Here is a 21,262-nt window from a genome sequence, read left to right on the forward strand (position 1 = left end):
AATACGTGTCTAATTATTTTTTGCCCTCTACAATATAAGCCCGAAAAAAATTGAAAATGATCGTACGAGCAAAGGTACTTCCTTTGTCAGAATCTTGTTTTCATCTTATTATAATATAAGCTATTAAAAATTTAAAGAAAACAAGAACTCGAAATAAATAAATCTTCAATTGAATAACAATATAATGTTGTGTGAAATTGATTGCCAAAGTTGATTACCTGAGTTAACTTTGCATCAAAAAATTAATCAAAGAAACACGGATCTCTAAAGTTTCCAGATGCATTGTAATAATATAATCATTCATGTATGCTGATGATAAACTAAGCATGTACTTGATTATCATAAATTAACAATACTACCTATCATACCACACGTTGACTTTCATCGAGAGAACTAAATATTTTCCTATCAAGATTGATACTATCAATGCAAGCAAATTTGTGGACTTTTGTTATTGTTAGATGAAAGCTATGATTCAACTTAATCAATCAACCCACTGCATGAATCTGTTTACGAATAATTAAATAATCATAGCTATATAATTTTCATTCATCGAAGAATATTAAACAATGCACGGTTGAAATGACGAAAAACTTGTTACGTCGCTCTTTTTGCCTTGGCCACTGGTGCCAGTTTATCCGTGAAAATGCATAGGAATCATTAAAGGTAAGTTGTTAAACCTGCAAAACTGCTGATTAATTTTAAATTTTGACTTTTTATTCTCTGATTCTCTTGAATTTGAAAGCATTCAATAAAAATAATCACTGAATCAGATACATGCGAATATCGATAAAATCACTATCGAAAAACAGTTTTCTTGGACAATCTAAAATAAAGTCAAAGCCCATGATGGAAGTAAGATGTTCAGCGTTTTTATTGATGATAATTCATTTTAAGTAAGATTGATTGAAATCTTCATTTGAATATATTCTAGATATACGCAAATAATTTTCCTGCTAAAATCACATTTACTGAAAAAGATGACGGAATCTTATTTCATTATTGTGAAAGATCATGAATTTTTATTTGCCCATTTTCAGAATGATTAACAAGTGTTTTGAAATAGTTTTATCGAATGCTCTTGCTTTTATTGCATTTTAAGAATAAGATGTTCTTGAATAAGTAGATATGCGTGATATGATTCATAATTAAATTAAACGATGATTAACAACGATTTCTTGTCATATGTAAATGTAGTTCAATTGATATTTTAAGCTTGTTCATCTCTTTGTCTTGTCCAAGTGAAACTTTAGTTGGCTTCTGGAGCATTAACTTTTTGTATAACTTTTGAGTAACCAAAAGGTGTAACGAATCCCAATAAAGCACCGAAAAACAAGAGCATAATTATTTCAAAGGCACCTGATCCACTTGTTCCTTTGGTCGCCTCAGTCAAACTGGATTCTTTGCTTTTCTTTTCATTTGATGCCACTTTCAACTCGTAATTTGAACAATCGCCTCCTTCAGTGGTCTTAGTATTTGAACTTTTAACTGAAAATTGAGTTAATGAACAAGAACTTTCTGTTCTACTTTTAGGGCAATAATTAAATGATTTACATCCAGTGTCACCATCGGACCATCCATGACATAATGATGCACATTGTTCAAAATTTAAATTCATTTCAGTGTAAAGCACATCTGATACGATTTTGTTGCCTGTTTTTTGGTACTGATCAGATACTTTGGCTAAGTTAATTAATGAAAAAGAAATTGATAAACAATAATTGTACAAAAAACTTGCTTCTCATTTATGAGGATACTTACGAAGATATACACTGCATACTTCATCATACTCAGTGGATGAATCTGTGTAAACACCACCAAAACTACAACGATAATTGCAATATTGAAAGGAAAAACAATCAGGAGAAGCATGACAGTATTCTGCACAAGAATAAGCATCTTTGTCGATCGCGGTTGAAGTCTGGGTTTTAAATTTCCTATGAGATACTTCTGAGTAATCATTGAGAGCATTCAAAGCGTGAATAGAACATGATTTGTCTTGTTCAACGTGTGATTCATTATGAGAGTCGTCAGTCAATAAGCTGCTAACTCTACATTCACCATTTTGCCAGAATGAGAAAGTATTGCATTCAAATTGCTCTGAATTACGACAGGTTCGATAACAATCTGCCAAAGTTTTCGCATCTGGTACAGTCACTGTAAATCGGTCATTGCTTTTTAATTTTGCATCGACTCGTATGTTGGATTGAAAGCGACCAGCCGAGGTATATTGGCTTTTCGTTTTATCGATAACATCAATTAATTTGTAAGACCCAACTTGAAAGAAAAGGTAAAAAAGGACTCTTGATAAGATCTAAGGTTCTGCGTCTCGAGTGAAATATTCCCACTTTTGAGCCGCACAGCCAAAACTGTTACCATTTAATTGAAGAAAAAGCAAACATCCTATTCAGATAACTTGTAGGAAATATTAATTAGTTTTAGATAATGGTTGCATGGCTCCAAATTTCAATATCAGATAATTTTTCCGATTAATAATTGAAAATATTTGCATTGCCAAATCGTACAATTTTTTGAAGTTATAAATATAAATTATAAGTTTAGGACTCAAAAGGGAAGATATCGCACCTGAAAGCTGAATATATTATATAATAGCTAAAGCTGAAAAGCACTTACGATTATATCCTCTAGCCAATCTTAATAACCAGTAAATTTCTCCTATGTTTTGCAAAAAAGTATTGTGAATTTGATCAAGTGGTATTTCTTGGTGAATACGTTGCAAATTATTTAAAGGAAAGTGATAGACGCTGCATGGTTCTCCGATCTTTGTGTCTTCCTTGAGATCATCAAAATCTTTCAAATATCCGCAAGAAGAATCTGATGGTCTATAGATTACTACACTAAAAGAGAAAGGACGAACAAAATTATTAGTTTTGACTGAATCAAAATGGTCAGGTTCCGAGATATACCTGATCCCATCTTGAGATTTTGATAATTTGTCCAGACATTCAGTTTCATTGTTTGCTTTGATTTCATTTTTCATTTTTTTAAATGTATCTGCACTCACAGAAATAATTTTAGAGTTGAAAATATCTGGAAAAGAAAAAAAAGTTCAGCAACTGGACTAAATTGTGTGAATGTAAAATGTCAAATGATAATTACATTGAAAATTAGGTGAATCCAGGAATGTTACTTCCATTACAATTTGTGGGTCATTGAAATTGTGTTCAACGACATCGATTCGAAGTGGACTGATTTTTTCGGATAAAACGATAAAATCCATCAAGTTTTGTTTTACCTCGTAAATAAGTTTCTGTGATAAGTTGTCACCTGAAAGTGGAAAGAAAACAACAGTTATTAGTACTTAAGATCAATTATTAATACATTTCACATTGTAATAAATGACTTTCATTCTCATCAATTTCAATTTTGGAAGACTGGTGATAATCATTTACACAATTATTTAAATAATTCATCAATAATTAGCTTTCAACCTCAGTGAATAAGCCAAATTAAATGTGGCTAACACCAGGTAATAACTAAAATCACTGAATTTAATGAAAGATGTGGTCTTGTCAACCGCATTACAATAACACAAGCTCTGTTTTTGGCAATATTGGCTATTACATACCTTCATGTTGTAATTTGAAGGCGAGGGTTAATTTTTTATCACTGGTCAAGTATTTACAATCTTTTAATGTAAAAACTTCATGTAGTTCATCTTCAAATCCGGCCTTTTCAAAGTTCTTGTACTCTCTTGTAATTTCATCGGTCAAAGCATAAGTTTCTTTCTACAAAAGACAAAAGTATATACAAAAACATTAATCTTTTGCGAATCATAATCATTCAAATGGATACTTACCGATGAATCCAATTTATAGATGAAAATCTTGGTACTGACAAGTGTATAGCCAGGAAATATTTCACTGTCATGCTAAAATTCATTTTGATTGAATATTTCAAGACAAATTGAATGAGAAACAAAAAAAATTGAGTTACACAAGAAAATCATATGTTTGAGTGATAATAACCTTATTTTCACTATTTTCACTACATTTACATCTGTTACAATATTAGTTTATGTTAAAATAGTTTAACGTAATTAACATTATGATAAACTTACCGATTCAGCAAAATATTGATTAATGACAGCTTTGTCGACCTTTTTCCCATTGAAATTAAAATCATATTTGAATGTTTCCCATGCGTCTACGGAAAGTCCAGATCGATGCTCCTAAGAAAATATGAAATAAGTACTGGAGAACAGTTATTGCTGATTTACATTTAATCTTGGTCCATCCAATTAACTATTAAATTCTTGGCAACTGCATGCAGAGTAAAATGCCTTCAATCGAAACTTCATCAAATTACCAAATCGGATACATCAGTAATAAAGGTTCAAACTTTAAAGCTACATTCCCATTATCTGGCACATCACTGTAAACCTTTTTCTATTATTAAGACATTTTATTATCCTTGATGTTTGAGATTCATTACACTTGCTATGAGATCCCAGCTGAGGATTAACAGTGAAATAGCTAATTTTTATTATACTATTCATCGAGCAGCGCATTCAATGATTTTAAATGATCTTCTTTAATAGATCGCATTCGACCGTAAATGTTATTTTAATATGATTCTTTTATTAATATTTACGAAATAAATGAACTAAGTCAGTTGGTAATTGAAGAAATTCAAATTAACTAAGCAGCTAAAAGTAGGTTTAAAATAAATCGATAAAAGCAAAAAAAACTGGAAAAACCTGCCAAAAGTAGCAAAAAAATTTGCTCGAAAATTGATCGCGCTTATCCAGCTACAGCAGTAGTTTACTGTAGTTAACCATTTCTTGCATTTTGTTCACTAATCGACTTTAGTCGGCTAATAGATTGTTTAGTGATGGTGTGGCTGGTGGCTAACTATGATATTAATTATTTAAATTCATGATTAAACTCCCCTTAAATAATTAAATAGATCATGAATAAAATTTCATGCACAAAATTATGAAAATTTGTTGATTACTTACTAAGTTGAACTTTCCAAGATACTTATAACCAGCATTAACAAGGAAAAGATTATCTAAATGGAAGTAACCATAAGGATAGATTCCAGGTGAATTTTTATCTGCAGGTAATATGCTACAGGATCCACCTTTTCCAAAGAGGAAAGAAACTCCGAGGTTATAATCATAAATAGCTTCAGTTGTTACGCCAAGAACATTTGATTTTATTCGTAATATGTTATGATTTCCTGATGCATGAATCTGAAAATGAAATGAAAATAGATGTAAAATGTGAAATACTTAACACCAAGTAAACTAACCTCACTGAATGTCCGAGAAGTGGTTGAACCTTTAATGTACTCGTACATAGTGTAATGCATATAATCAGTTCTCAACTCCGGGAATCTAGGGTGCCATGTTGACAAGTAATGTGGGCATTCAATTCCAGGCAAAGGCTGAGGTTAAGAGTCAAATGTGTAAATGAGAAAATCTTTTAAATTTTCAATATTTAAAATGGCATTTGTTTTGTTTTGAGAAAAGCACAAAATTCAATTCTATTAGTTGAGAAATGCATATATTTCATTTTTGAATAATTTTGATACATAAATATTAATGATAATAATAGATCTTCCATAAGCAAACTCTTCAATTCATGATGCCTCTCAAAATATTGCGTTATTGTGATTGCGATAAATCATAGTAAATGAATATGAATAATGAAGAAAAGTGAAATACTTACATGAACTTCATTCGCAAATTCATCAATATGGTTCTCATTTTGAAGATAAATGTCAAGAATAAGATTCTCTTTGTAGCTGATTGAAGTTGAATATGGATCATTACCTTTAAATTCGATTCGACTTGGATGTTTGATTCCAAAATCATCATCGAAATGCTCTATGAAAATGAAAAGGAAGAGAATGGTTGAGCTTGGTTCATCTAACCAATTCAACTAATCTGATCAATGAATTCCTACTAACTTTTGTAATAATAAGTGATTCTGAATCTTCCATTTATTTCAGTTGTCGCCCCCTTCATCAGGGTCCCTCTTATGTTTTTATCTTCGACTGATTTCTGTTGTTAGACAAATAAATTTGATTAAACATTCTCATAATGTTGTTGAAATACTTACCCAAACAAGTGAGGAATGATCAAATCGATATAAAAGTGAAGGTCCCATTAAGAGTACCAGATTAGTTACAGGTTTCTTGATTCCAGGTAAAGTTTGATCCCAGTTATTCTTGAAAGTAAATAGTATACAATTTGTACCTTATATCATGAAAAAAGTAACAATTAATTTCATAGCGAATTTTATGACTGAATATAATCGCATCTCTTAACAAATTGCAATCAGCAAACAATTTTCTTACGAATCTAAGCATATCCCCATCCTTTCATTTCATCAGTTCTTATGTTCAACACTCACCGTGATAAACCAATCGTTCATTGTTAAAAAACGAAGCAACATTATAATAGATGTTGTAGGAATCTTTTTCGCCTGAGATCACAATTCTACCTTTGATGGTTTGACCAGAAGTTGATATAAATTCTTGGATGAAATATTTATTGCCAGCATTCTGAAACGAATAACATTAAGAGCTAAAATAGTTACAATTGGTTGGTTGTTCAACTTACGATATCAGTTAATGTAGCATTAATATTAGCACTTTTGCTACTTATGCTTAATGGTAAATCCACCAAATCTGTAGCACTTCCTGTGTTCGTTAGTAAATGAATTAGAAATTGATTGAATTTATATTTTTAGCCAATTAATGGATATCTTTTTCTTACCTATTTTAATTGTTGAAAGTAAAATGACTTCAATTGAAAATATAAACAGCATTTTGTTTCTTTCGCTCAGCAGTGAAGATGACATGTTAAGACTAGTGTTGTATTGTTCCAATATTTTCAAGGAACAAGAACAACGAGAAGAACAATTTCTTCGGAACAAGAACAAAAAATGTTGTTCCTAGTTCTTAAAATCGAGAACAAGAACAAGAACAAGAACAGTACAAATCGGAACAAAACAACGGAACAGAACAAAGAACAATTGTTCCTGGCGCTGGAGAACAAGAACAATACAACACTAGTTAAGACTTAATGAACAAACACAATCAACTGTAACAATTTCAATTTACTTATGATATTGCAAACGTTTTGAAAATGATGCAAATGTTAATTGAACTAATCTTTTAAATTCATTGACTAACAAACAACATAAATAACAATAAACGCCTAAGAGGATTCTTTTGATTATATTTAATCAATAAATAATTTAATAATAATCAACAAGTTTCAGCATCCGGATCAGCATTAGCCAGTATTGGATCCATTATTAGATCTAGATTTTTCATTGCATCAAAATATTAATAGCAAGAATGATATCCTAATAATTTTCGATTGTACTTTCATTTGCGCCAACATGCAGCTTAAATTTACCGAAATGAGCAATCGGAATATTTAAATTGTTTGATTAAATTCAATGCTATCCTTAATGCCATTCAACACAGTGTATATAACTTATTTGAATCTAAGATGTTTGAATGTTCACTGCCCAAAACTTTTGCACGAACTAGTTTACTGTACATAAAGCATTCAATTTTTACCGTGAATTCCAGCACGCTGGCGCTGTACTTTATCTTATATATCAAATTTTTGTATCTTACAACAGTATAACTCGTCAGCAAAGTCACGCTATTCAGTTTCTTTAATGACGAAATAAATTGGAAAATATAATTTTGTGTCAAATTGATTGCTGAAAGTTGATTACTGAATTAAGATTGCATCAAAAAACTAATCAAAGAAACACGGATCTCTGAAGTTTCCGGATCTTGTGCAATAATATAATCATATATTAATTATCGGAGCGTAGTGAAACGAAGTGGAGATTTAGACTCAGCTTAGCCATTTTGAAAATCCACTTTTTGATTTCTTTTTTCACGGCTACAGCCTAAACGACTTATCTAAATATGTTCAAACTTTATATAGAATGTATGGAACTTGTGAAGATGTGCAGAAAAGACTTTGGAGGCCATCGGAGGTCATTTGTCGGGACTTTGACCTTTGACCTCTAGAGGTCATTTGAAGGTCATTTGAAATTTTTCAATGAATTTTCATACATCTTGCAAAGATTCGACATTATATCTGTGATAGTAATCGTAATATGAGCCAAAATACGAAAAAAAGTTTGAGAGCCATGCGATGTCTATTTTTTGTGAACCTAATATCTCATGATCGGATATACTTCTAAACTTAGTATTTGTAAACTGATTGTTTCAGGGCATTTTGCAGAGCTGGAAACAAAATTAATTACGGCCATCGAAGGTCATTTTTGATAATTCGACCTTTGCACTTAAGAGATCATCTAAAGATATTTTGAGAATTCACCATGTATTTTGATAACTCTCTTACAATTTTAACATCGTAGCTCTAATATAAACCGCAATTGGAAACGGAACCTGACTCAACCTGACACCGTTAGAAGCAGATTTCACAGCCCAGCATGGAGCAATAAACTGTTCATAATTCGTAATGTTACAAATGTTTGCAAAGATTTTGTAGACAGCTATTTTTTAGTTTCTAATCTTTTGAACAAGATTTCGGATGAAAGTAAATGCAAAAAAATGGTCGGTACTGGATGGTGTAGGAACAGTGATGACGTTGACTCAGATACATTTATTTCTACAGTAAAGTACCAGATGATGTCACTGAATTAATCAATGGCCCCTCAAACCCTTTGTTGACATTCCTTATCAAGAAAGTTTTTGTTGGAATGATTAGAATTTTTTCAAGAAATTGAATATCCTTGCGAATTTCAACTTGCTTTGGAGCTTGTTGATGTTAATTGCAAGCTTTTCTGACACTTAGTTTAAATCCTGTAGTTGTTTTCGATTAATTTATCATGATATGCTCATTGAATAGCTTTTGCTGTAAGCAAATAAGCTATTTCACTGGAGTGACACTATCTGGTACTTTACCGTAGATCTTTTCTCGATTTTTTATTCCAGTCAATGGGCTCATTGAATCTAGATAAAAATACGTCAGCTTCAATTCGTTACTAACGCTCCGATTTCGACGAGCGATCGTCTGACCTAGTGATAAACTAACCTTGTACTTGATAATCATAAAATTAACAATACAGCTTACTTTATACCACACGTTGACTTTGATTGAGAGAACGAAATATTTTAATATCAAAATTGATACTACATTATTGGCAATAATGATAGCGACATCATGTTTTTCTTGAGAAAAAAGGATTGTGAGAGACTTATAAGGATTTTAAAGGTTCCTGAAGGCTTCAGAGGATAATCTGTCAGCCATATGCTGAAATTGACTTAAAAATTTGCAGACAGGATTAACTAATTAAGAAAATTAACTCGGGCGGTAGGCAAAAAAGATAGGGACACTATTCCAATCGACTATTTTCTCAGGAATTTTGGCCTAAATCAGGGTATAAAATGAATGCTCAATGCAAACAAATTTGTGGAATTTTGCAAAGTTTCTTGTTTATCACTGTTGCATGAAACATACGATTAACTGAAAGACACCCACTTCATGGAATGGTTTTGTTGGATTGTCAACAATACAAAAACTTGCGAATAATTGAATAATCATAGTTATAACTCAAACTAATAATTCAAACTCTTACGTAGATGGGGGAGGCGACCAGTAATAACATCTTCTTGTTTTGCAGAAATTTTTGGCACTTTTTTTCTTTTCTTGATATTAATCTTTAACTTTGTAACAACTTTCTTGGCAGTGTGGTCATCAATATTTAATTTCCGTCCAATAGCTCTAAATCCCGGGAAAACTTTGTTATCTGTCATGGCCAATACTTTTTTTTTCACTTGTGATGTAACTTTCAGCGAGGGTCGACCAGCATAATTTTTCATGAAATTTTCAGGATCATTTACCAGTTGAAGGTAATAGCGATTAGCTGAAGTTCGAGGCACACCAATATCACAAAATTTCCGAACCATTTCGGCTCTAGTGCACTTTTCATTATTGAGAAAAAAAATCTTTTGCACTGCTGATTTTAAACACCCTGAACTCATGTTGATTGCTTACTAAATAATTGACCGATTTTGTTGAAATTTATATTGACCAGAGGTCTATGCTTCTTAATCATTTCCTAGAAATTTCAAGCCTTCAGGTCATATGGTTCCTGAGAAAAAAGGATTTGCCTAATCTGTACCAAAATTTCTCCGCACAGGTTAGTATTATCATTCGTCAAATTTAAACAGTTTACAATTAAAATGGTTCGATAAACTTTTTCGTTGCCTTTTATCTTGTTTGCTGCCAGTTCATTCAATTAAATGATGGTTAAAATTTTTTATACAGTTTTATTATGCTGTCAAAAAGCTGATTTTAGTGAAAATATAATATTTTCTTTCGATTGTTACCGAGGTAACAACAGTCTTGCTGAAGGAGCTTTATATTCAACTTTCTAAGCGCTGACACCTTTACAACCACCAAGAGCTCGGTTCTTTTAACGCATATCGAATTCATTGTATTCAGTCGAAAGAAATTTGTAATCAGTTATGATCTATTAGATGTGATCCATCGTAGTTATAATTATAATCAATAATCTACTAAAAATTTATTTCTGACCAGCAAACATACCAGTTTTGAACCATTTAAACGATTGTTTAGTTTACATAGTTTGCCATCGCAGCGTTAAGCATCGTCAGTTGTGAAATCTTTGGGCTGGCCTAGTTATTTTTATGATCTTTCTTGGAATCTGTGTTAAAAAATTTGGGATTAATACATTGTATTAATAAAATGTGAATTTAAAATGTTTAATTGTTTTCAGAATTAAGGTGAACAGAAATTAAGTTCACCAAGTATTTCATGTCCTGCGGGATGGAAATAGAATCAATTAATATTCTCAGCTTCTCTCTGTCAATATCTCTCTTTTGCAACCATCATCGTAGTTTTGAAACTCACAAATAATAAGTAAATCGATTTTCAAAAAGAGTCGATTAAAATTTTGTTTAAAGTTTAACATGGCACATCTATGGGAGATTGAATAAACTTGATTATTTTTGTATTGATCTGCGTGTCATCTCCCAGAACTATGACCATACAGCATTTAAAGTATTGTAAATGTATTGTATGTAACATTTTAAAGCCATTTGATAAAATTAATAATAATCATATAGCGGACAATATCCCATTGAATTAATTAAATTTAGTTAAACTAATAATTAAATAAATACTATGTCCAAGCAATAGTTCCAGTCATTTTCAAGTTACCACTTTGGAGTCATAACACCACTCAACTCAATAATCCTTTAGTTAAATTAAAGTGTTAGTTTTGCCCTTCTGACCATTGTTAAGAATAAGAAATTTAAATTCATTTCAGTGTAAAGCACATCTGATACGATTTTGTTGCCCGTTTTTTGGTACTTTTCAGATACTTTGGCTAATTGAATTAAGAGTAAGACATTAATAATCAACAAAATCTTGTTACTCATTTCTAAGGATACTTACGAAGATATATACTGCATTCTTCATCATATTCAGTAGATGAATCTGTATAAAAAGTACCAAAACTACATTGATAATCACACCATTGGAATGAAAGACAATCAGGTGAAGCATGACAAGACTCTGCACAAGAATCAACACTTTTGTCCACTGCGACTGAAGTCTGCGTTTTAAATTTTCTTTGAGGTACTTTCGCGTAATCATGGACAACATTCAAAGTGTAAATAGAACATGATTTGTCTTGTTCAACGTGCGATTCATTATAAGAGCCTAGAGTCAATAAGCTGCTAACTCTACAGTCACCATACTGACAGTATGAGTAAGTATTGCATTTAAAAAGCTCTGAATTGTGACAGATTCGATAACAATCATCTAAAGTTTTTACATCTGGTAACGTCACTGTAACCTGATTACTGATTTTTAATTTTGCATCAGCTCTAATTCTGTATGGAAAGCGACTAGCCGAGGCATCTTTGTTTTCCGTTTTATCGATAATATCAATTAATTCATAAGAATACACTAGAAAGAAAAGGTTGAAAAAGAAATTTTGATAAGATCAAGTTTCTAGGTTTAGAGCGAATTATTCCCACTTTTGAACCGCACAACTACAATAAGTACCATATACATGAAATGGAGAAAATTCGAACATTCATTCGGTTAACTCAGGAAATCACGGCAGTTTTAAGCCAACTATTATACACCTCTAAACTTCACTCAGATGACTTTTTTCCGTAAAAAACCAAAAAAAACATCTACATTACCGAATGGAACTCGATTATAATTCGTTGAACCTGTAACTATAACTTATAACTAGTTAAGCACTCAAAAGTGGAAATATTGCCCCTGTACGCTCAGTAAAGCTGCGGCTAACAAGGGAAGGGACCTTCCTGGTACGATTTGATTCGAGAAATTTCATGATGAATCGATGGAAATAAGTTATTGTAAAAAAGATGTTTGGTGAAGTGTTAAGACCTGCAAATTTTTTCTTCAATTTTTATTTCAATTTCAAGTTAAACAGACCTATTGTAATGAACTGAAACTATGAAAAATTGCCATTCTCAAGTTGAGACTAAAATTCAATTTGTTTAATTTGTTGTGCAATGTCTTTATTTTTGTCATTTTCAATTCATTAAAATAGGTCTGATTAGACTTAAAATTGGATTTCCCAAATTAAATCGTACCAGGAGGGTCCCTTCCCTATTAAGAAGTATTATTACTTACGATAAGATCCAATGAACAAGCCGTGACTTTTTACTAATAAGTTTTGCAAATAAGTATTGTGAATCTGATCAAGTGATAACTCTTGGTCAATGCGTTGCAAATTATGTAAAGGAAAGTGATAGACGCTGCATGGTTCTCCAGTTTTCGTATCTTCCTTGAGATCTTCAAACTTTGTCAAATATCCACAGGAAGAATCTGATGGTCTATAAATTATTACACTAAATGAGAAAAGAAAAACAAAATTATTAGTTTTCAAATGAATCAAAATATTTAGTTCTTGCGAGATTGTTGTTCTTGAGATATATACCTGATATATTCCTTGATTTTTGATAATTTGTGCACACAATCAAAACCATAGTTTGTTTTTATTGGTTTCATCTTTTCAAATGTATCTGCACTGACAGACATAGTTTTAGTATTGAAAATATCTGGAAAACAGAAAAATTGCATTAAATTGCATGAATATAAAATTTCAAATGATAGTTACATTGGAAATCAGGTGAATCCAGGAATGTTACTTCTATTCCAATTTGTGCGTCATTTAAATTATATTGAACGGTATCGATTCGAAGTGGACTGATATTTCGGGGAAAATGATATAATACATGAAGTCTTGTATCAAAGCGAGTAGTAAAGGTTGACTATTGTGTCAAAAAGGCGGAGCCTATTTTTACCCCCAAAATAAGGGGAAAACAAGTTTAAAGATGTTAGCTTGAATGCTATTTTGCCTTAAGGCATTTCATACTTTTTGTTTACTAGTTTTACGCGTAAACAAGCTATGCCTCAGGGCATATACCATGCCCATAGACCTAATGTTAATTATTTTTCTTAATTAACTTCTTAACTAACACTGACTAACTAATGTTCAAAACGTTGTTTTGAAGTGCTTTAAAAGCGCTTTCTAATCATATAAAAAACTTCCCTAACAAGCCAATATTCACTAAAATTTTCAACACTAATTATTAATTACCAAAATTTTTTAAAATGCTAATTAAGAAAAATCTAACTAACAAATTATAATGTTTTATACATGTTTTTGAAGCTATTCTTTAGCTCTATCCAAGCATGTTTAAATCAAACCTCTATCATCAAACCGAGCTGAGAAAAAGTTTTTCTAGTCAAGAGCATAATTTAACGTGACTTTCCCCACCACCATCCCCACCCACCCGCCCTACCTGGGTATTTCTCTCAGGTAGCGATTTCTGAGGGGAAAAAATTGCTTTTTCAAATGAAACAAAGATAGCAGATGTCAGTCAAAATAATTTATTGAAATTGGAAAAAATGGAAAATTGAAAGTACAAAATGGAAAATTCAAAATAAATGGACAATTCAAAAGGAGAAAATGGAAATACAAAAAGTAAGTGAAAATTCAAGAAAATAATTGAAAGAGGAAATAATTGAAATGAGAAATAATTGAAATGAGAAGCAAGCCAAATAAATGGAAAAATGCAACTAATTTTTCATGGAGAGGTCCAAAGGTTTGAACCTTTTACACTCGGACAAAGAAATAGAGTCAGCCCGCAAACGTTTAAAACCTCTATTGACTGGTTCTTCTTCTTCTTCTTCTTCTTCTTCTTCTTCTTCTTCATCTTCAAATTCTTCGACTTTTTCTTCGTTTTCTTCAACTTCTTCATCTTCAGAAGCCAGATCGATTAAAGTTGGTTCACTGGCTCTTTCAAGGAAACAATCCGAGGTAAGAAATTTACCAACACAAGATTCACCAATATTGGATGTTGAGGACACTTCATGAGTTGAGTTTAGGTAATCATCCTCAATGTCGTATACACATTCCTCACAGAATTTTCTGAGATTCTCAGCACTCATGCAGTGAATTCTCTCGATGATGCAGTGGATGGTGGTGATACAGTCAGCGACTGGCATTTTAACAACTGATGCTGATGGTGCTACTGAAGACATATTAGAGATTTTGCATGGAGATAGAGTGGAAACACGAATGAAATAAACGAAAGGAATCGACTCGAAAGTGAAAAGACTCAAAAAGTGATGAACAATTGATGAAAATAATTGAAAAACTAGTGAACAATTCAAGGAAAAGTCAAGCAAAAGTCAAGCAAGAGTCAAGCAAAGAGTCAAGCAAAGAGAACAATTGATGGAAACAATGTAAAACAAAGTTAATACAATAGATGTCAAGAGTGAAATGAATGACTTTAACATGTAAAACTTTCTTCTTTTATACGAATAAACTAAACTACTTTAACTTAAGATTTAGTAGAAAATAGAAAACTTAAACCGCTTTCAGATTATCTTTTACATTTTAGAAGGAGAAGAATAATCCGCTTTAACCTCAGAGTTTTCTAGAAGAATAATCCGCTTTAACCTTAGAGTTTTCTAGAAGACTCTTCTGCTTCGCCTCATGTTCATGCTCAGTAATGAATTTCTTCATTTTCTTTACTCGTTTGAAGAGGAACGTTCATTCACCATTGTTCCTCTCAACCAGCAACATTGTCACCATTATCACCATTGTCACCATTGTCACCATTGTCACCATTATCACCATTATCACCATTATCACCATTATCACCATTATCACCATTATCACCATTATCACTATTATCACCATTATCACCATTATCACCATTATCACCATTATCAACTTTAATTGTATTCATTTTATTCTTTTGATTTTCATTCTTTTATTGTTCATTTCAATTTATACACTTCTATTCATATATTTATTGTAATAGTCCAAATTTTATTCATACATTGTATTCTTACCTTCAATTATACATCTAAATAGGCTGGAAAAAGCTTTTGCTTCAACAAAATTATACTCAACTCAAGGTAACCCACATTTATATACAAAGAATTATTTACATTCAACTTTGAAGTTTAAGGTTTACTTTGAAATTATTTTTACCCTTTTTGAATTATACACGCTTGAATTACACTTAGTTTTGCCATTGAATTTTACATTGAATTTCGCTTAATTTTTTAACTTTGAAATATAAGCATTGACTTTTACATTGAACTTTTTACATTGATATATACACTCAAATAATAGTCACAAAATACGCAAAAAAAAAATCATATACTGAACTTTTTCGAGTTAGTTTTACATATAAATTTTTCTTTGAATTTTACACTAGACTTTCACATTGAATTTAACATTGAAATTTTTCCTTTCATTTATCTATTCAAAATAATTCTTAACTTACGATTTCTAGAATTAGACATTTGCCTGCATTGTAATAGATTGAATTTGAATTTATCATCGTACTTATAAGTATCAAATCAAATAACACTTATTTTGTCTTATTTTATTATTATTCCCTATCTACTTTTTTACATCCTTAGTTTACTTTAAAATACAGAAAAATGAGTCAAGATTCAGTTTTCAACATTTCATTAGATTTAGATTCAATAAATGAATTAGGTTTAGACTTAGAACTAGAATGCGAGAATGATGAAATTTGTATGAGAGTTTGCGAAATTTATGAAAGACAAGTTTTAGAAGAAAATTACGATGCTCTACTTAGTGATAGTTTCAACTTTGATACTATTATGGAGCATGAATTCAGTCATCCAGTAGAAATTAGAGAAAATAGTTTACAAGAAGAAAATATATTTGATGCTATGTTAGAGGAAGATATGGAGTTTGAAAACATTATACTTAACACTGAGCCTATGGATCAAGTACAAGATGAAGATAATCAACAAGTTACCAGATTCCAACCAAACAATGTACCTCAAGTTGGTTATGGAGCACCATCTACTAATATCGATACAAATGACCAACAACAAGAAAGAATGCATGATATCCAAATAGATTTTGAAGTGACTGAAGAAGGTCCATGGAGGTCAAACCCTACTTTTCATTCTAAAACCAAATTACTACGAGCAAAACTAGTCTATGATGAGAACATGATGATTGATTTGATTCAAGTTGCCGCAGCTATCGATACAGCCTACGAACGCTTTGTAGAAAAACTTATTTCAGATGCATCTGCAAATGATATGATCTACATCACTTTCAGGAACACGAGTGAAAATCGTGAACTATACGTTGCCTTTCTCAAAAGGAATTTTAACAAAGAAGCATTCTTGGATAGAGCATACGCTTTGGCTCAATCAGCCGGTAACTTCCTTGATAGCAATATATTTGAGATCAAGATTCAAATTGTAGAATGTCTTTCTGGAGGTGCTAATCGAATATCGAGACTGCAACCAGGTTCACTTCGCTCTCATCTCAAAAGGAGCGTGTATGAAATAGTTAATGATGACCAGTGTTGTGGTTACATTGCTATTGCTGTTGGTAAATTTCTTATTGATTACACGAGTGGGGACTCTAATTTAGGCACAACGTGGTCGAGTGTACGAAGACGTGAAGTACCACGAAGAAAATTGACTTCAGATCTATTCACCTCTCTTAACATGGCATGTGAAACACCTGTTGACATGAATATTTTAGCACAAGTTCAAGAAAAACTTGAAAATTATCAAATTATTGTCGTTGATCAAAAAACACAGCTCAAAATTTTCGGTGGACCTGAACGAGAACGCCAAATTTTTCTAGAATATACACAACCAGGCCATTTCAATGTGATCACCAATATTACTGGATACATGGATTGTAATTATTTTTGCACTCATTGTTGGGTTAAAGGAAACAAAGCTAACCACTTTTGTCGTGATACTTGTTCAAAGTGTTCTAATACAACACCATGTCCAATCGAAACACCTATTCTGTGCGATGTATGTCACATAGAGTTCAATTCACAAACATGCTACGATATACATATACAAAAATCTATGTGCATCAGAAAAGTTAAATGCGAAACTTGTTGGATTGTTTACACTGTTGGTCAACCTCACATTTGCGATACTTATAAGTGTACACTTTGTAACTGCGATTATACTGAATCACCTCACTATTGCCACATAAAAGTTTTGGACCCTGAGGAGCTGCGTAAAGATGATCAAAAACCATCATTCATGATCTGCTATGACATTGAATCAATGCAGCTTCCTCTATCAAACTCTGAGTATGAACATCAACCAAACTTATTGATAAGTCACACTATTTGCAATGAATGTGTTGACTATACTTCATTCTCTAAAAGTCCATCGACTTGTGATAGCTGTGGACAACAAGAACACATCTTTCAAGGTACTGAATGTGTTAAACAATTCTGCAATTACATTTATAACTTCATCGCTCCAAGGGCACACAAAAAGAAAGCCAGAGTTACTATTGTAGCTCACAATCAGAGAGGATATGATGGACATTTCATCATTCAAGATTTTTACAAGCGGGATTTTCAAGCTACCCCGAATCTAATCATGACTGGTTCCAAGATATTGTTTGCTTCAATTGAGAATCTACGTTTCATTGACTCTCTCAGTCTTTTCATGCAACCTTTAAGTTCTCTTTGTAAATCCTTCAATATTTCAGAGTTGAAGAAAGGTTTCTTCCCTCATCGTTTCAACATACCAGAAAATCAAAACTATCTAGGACCAATGCCACAAATAGAGTTTTATGACCCGTCAAGCATGAAACCTGCGCAGCATTCAGAGTTTTTGGAATGGTATCAACAACAATCCGGGGTTGAGTTTGACTTCAATAAAGAAATCATTGAGTATTGTAGATCTGACGTGCAGATTCTGCAAACCTCTATGCTCAAATTTACCGCTCTTTTTCAGTCAATTACTAGTTTAAACCCAATAACTAGAGGATTTACTTTGGCTTCCATTGCAATGGAGACATTCAGAGCAAACATGCTAAAGCCAAATTCTCTTGGTGTAACTCCTACTATTGGCTATGCAGATCGCAAACATTCCATACCAGGTGCTGCATGGCTCGATAGTCAAGAAAGGTTGTTTGATAAGAAGATACTACGGGAGCATAGGATTGGTAACTTTTACGCTGATGGATACATCCCTGAAACAAAACAAGTTTTTGAGTTCTGGGGTTGTTACTACCATGGATGCCCTTTGTGTTACCAGGATAGAACACAAATTATCAGGATCGGTGATCAAGACATCTGTGTTCAAGTTTTGTATGATCGCGTACAATTGAAGAGAGACTACTATGCACATAGAGGAATGGTTTTACATGAGATATGGGAACATGAATTGAACAAAAGTGATCCATATACTCATTCAAGGATTTCATACTATGGACAAATTAAAAGTATTGGACAAATAAATATTAGAGAAAGTTTTTTTGGTGGACGAACTAATAATATAAAATTTCATCATAAATGCACAGAAAATGAACGCATAAGGTATTTGGACTTTACTTCACTATACCCATACGTGCTTAAAAAGTATCAATATCCTATGGCACACCCGGAGCTGATTCAAGAAAACTTTAGCGATATAGATGAATATTTCGGTTTCATAAAATGTAAAGTTTTACCCCCACAAAACCTGAATATTGCGATTCTACCCATGAGACTTGGAAAAAAGCTAATGTTTCCCCTATGTAGGACTTGCGCAAATGAAATGTCAAATTCTGAGTGTCATCACAATGAAAATGACAGGTGTATAACAAACACATGGACATCAATTGAGTTACAAGAAGCTGTCAAAAACGGATATCAGATACTGAAAATTTACCAAGTATTGCAATATCCTAAACCAGACACTTCGGATTCTCAATTTGCTAATTATATTCGAATGTGGTTAAAAATCAAGCAAGAAGCAAGTGGATGGCCTTCCTGGTGTCAAACTGAGGAGGATAAAGTTAGATATGTTTCTGAATATAAAGTCGCCGAAGACGTTGAACTTGATCCATCTAAGATTGAAAAAAATCCCGGCAAGCGTAGTATTGCTAAACTTATGTTGAATAGTTTTTGGGGAAAACTTGCACAGAACCAAAATATGCCCAAAACTGATGTTCTACGTAGTTATGCTGATCTTTGGGGCGTTCTGAATAACCCTGAATATGAAACATTAGGTCTTTTTGAAGCAAATCAGGACACTATCATTGTTCAACATAAATTCAATGAAGAGTCGATAGAAAAAGTAAACCCAGGAAAAACAAATATTGCCGTCGCTAGTTTTGTTACAGCTTATGCTCGCTTAGAGTTATTCAGGCTTATACAGAAAATTGAAAATCACAGAGAAGGTCGTGTACTCTACTTCGATACAGACAGTGTAGTCTTTATCGAAAGAGATGGAGATCCAGAAATAAAGTGTGGTGATTATCTTGGAGAATTGACCGACGAGGTAGAGCCAGGATGGAAATGCAGTCAATTTGTAACCCTGGGTCCTAAAAATTATGGATATGAATGCACTGGCCCTAATGGAGAAGTCAAGGCTACTATAAAAGTGAAAGGAATCAAACTCACCGCCGCTGCTCTCGATATAATAACCATTGAACGTCTAGTGCAAATGATAACAAACTACATTGATGGACAACAAGATGAGGTGCTTGTTCAACAATCAAACATCACCTCAAACAAGTTCACTCATATCGTGCGTACCAGATGTTTCGAGAAAATTTATCGAGCAGTCTCAGAAAAAAGAAGGATTGAAGGAAACAATACCCGACCATATGGTTATAAACATTGAAAATTGCAATTTTCACATCATTTTTTGTAATTCTCATCGAAATATGTACAACTTTCGTACAAAGTTTTCAAAACATGATGAAATACATCCCTCTTTTTTTCATAAATTGTCACAATAAAAACTTTTACATTGGAACAACATGTATTTTTTTCTTTGAATTTTCACCAAATATGTACAAAGTCTTAATGGATTTGTAAAATATTGTACTTAACATAGTCAAAATTTTCCCAAAGTGTATTGAACGCAAAATATTTACACTAAAGCTTTGCTAGTTAAGTTTTGGTTACGAAAAAAGAAGGGCGTGTATACGGATTAGCGAATTTCAGTTGATGATATGAGCATGCGTTATATTTATATCTGACCAATAGAAGCCCAACAAAAACTAGGGAGTTAATCTGAGCTCCCGTGAAAATTAGTACTTAAGAACGCTACATTTCAATTTTTAGTCATTCTATTTCCACTCTCCTAAGTTCTCTCTTCTCATCAACTTAGTGTTGCCCCATTGTGCCTTTAACATTTAGTTTTTCTCAATCATCTTTATTTTCAAAATGAGTGAGTCAAGTGAACAACCTCGTAAAACCTATCCGGGGAATACTTGGTATCACGTCAGTTGTAAGAACAAAAATGAACTGACTGATGGAGCCTCAACATCCAAACAATCATGCGAAGACGGAAGCGAATATAAACCAGACTACTCTATCTTCAAATTTGGATCGCAAGACAAAGAATGGAACCTTCTTTCACCAACCGATGAAAGCTGCTCCTTTGTTGTTCAAAATGATCTATCCTATCCTAGTGTTGATCAATATATCTGGAATTGGGTTAGAATTGAGAAAGAAAGATTTGAAAATTTGGATGACCATTTCAAAGAACACCTTTTCCCTCATCTGACTAATGGCTACTATGCTAAATCTAAAGTCAGTCCTGCGATGAGAAAGATGCTTCTTTCAACAGGATCAAGATTGCTTGTATTCTGTCGCAAAGAAGATGACTGGTATTCATGTGGTCTCGATAAAGAAGACGTCAATGCAGAAAATCCGGGAAAATGGACAGGTC

At 32.5% G+C, this 21,262-nt stretch overlaps 3 protein-coding genes across 3 annotated transcripts; 1 reads left to right on the forward strand and 2 right to left on the reverse strand.

Annotated features, from left to right (window-relative positions):
* Positions 1-1,009: 1,009 nt before the first annotated feature.
* LOC107365792 (uncharacterized) lies at positions 1,010-10,062 on the reverse strand. The gene is made up of 16 exons (XM_015933362.3): positions 6,749-10,062; positions 6,593-6,672; positions 6,384-6,534; positions 6,090-6,226; positions 5,938-6,031; positions 5,697-5,854; positions 5,278-5,412; positions 4,982-5,218; positions 4,082-4,192; positions 3,821-3,892; positions 3,590-3,749; positions 3,121-3,288; positions 2,928-3,051; positions 2,635-2,858; positions 1,762-2,277; positions 1,010-1,683 (listed from the first exon to the last, which is right to left on the reverse strand). Exons 1-16 carry the CDS (start codon positions 6,831-6,833, stop codon positions 1,250-1,252), a joined length of 2,886 nt encoding a protein of 961 aa, XP_015788848.2. The 5' UTR covers positions 6,834-10,062; the 3' UTR covers positions 1,010-1,249.
* Positions 10,063-10,209: 147 nt separating this feature from the next.
* LOC149093168 (uncharacterized) lies at positions 10,210-13,290 on the reverse strand. The gene is made up of 5 exons (XM_089269035.1): positions 13,158-13,290; positions 12,978-13,098; positions 12,671-12,888; positions 11,453-11,968; positions 10,210-10,700 (listed from the first exon to the last, which is right to left on the reverse strand). Exons 2-5 carry the CDS (start codon positions 13,076-13,078, stop codon positions 10,672-10,674), a joined length of 864 nt encoding a protein of 287 aa, XP_089125161.1. The 5' UTR covers positions 13,079-13,098; positions 13,158-13,290; the 3' UTR covers positions 10,210-10,671.
* Positions 13,291-16,006: 2,716 nt separating this feature from the next.
* On the forward strand, positions 16,007-20,206 carry LOC149093169 (uncharacterized). Its single transcript, XM_089268805.1, has one exon. It carries the CDS (start codon positions 16,007-16,009, stop codon positions 20,204-20,206), a length of 4,200 nt encoding a protein of 1,399 aa, XP_089124931.1.
* Positions 20,207-21,262: the final 1,056 nt, after the last annotated feature.

The sequence above is a fragment of the Tetranychus urticae genome, chromosome 3 (assembly GCF_039701765.1).
Source record: "Tetranychus urticae isolate SD_2017Ah chromosome 3, NJAU_TeUrti_SD_1.0, whole genome shotgun sequence".
In the NCBI taxonomy this organism is placed as follows: Eukaryota; Metazoa; Arthropoda; class Arachnida; order Trombidiformes; family Tetranychidae; genus Tetranychus; species Tetranychus urticae.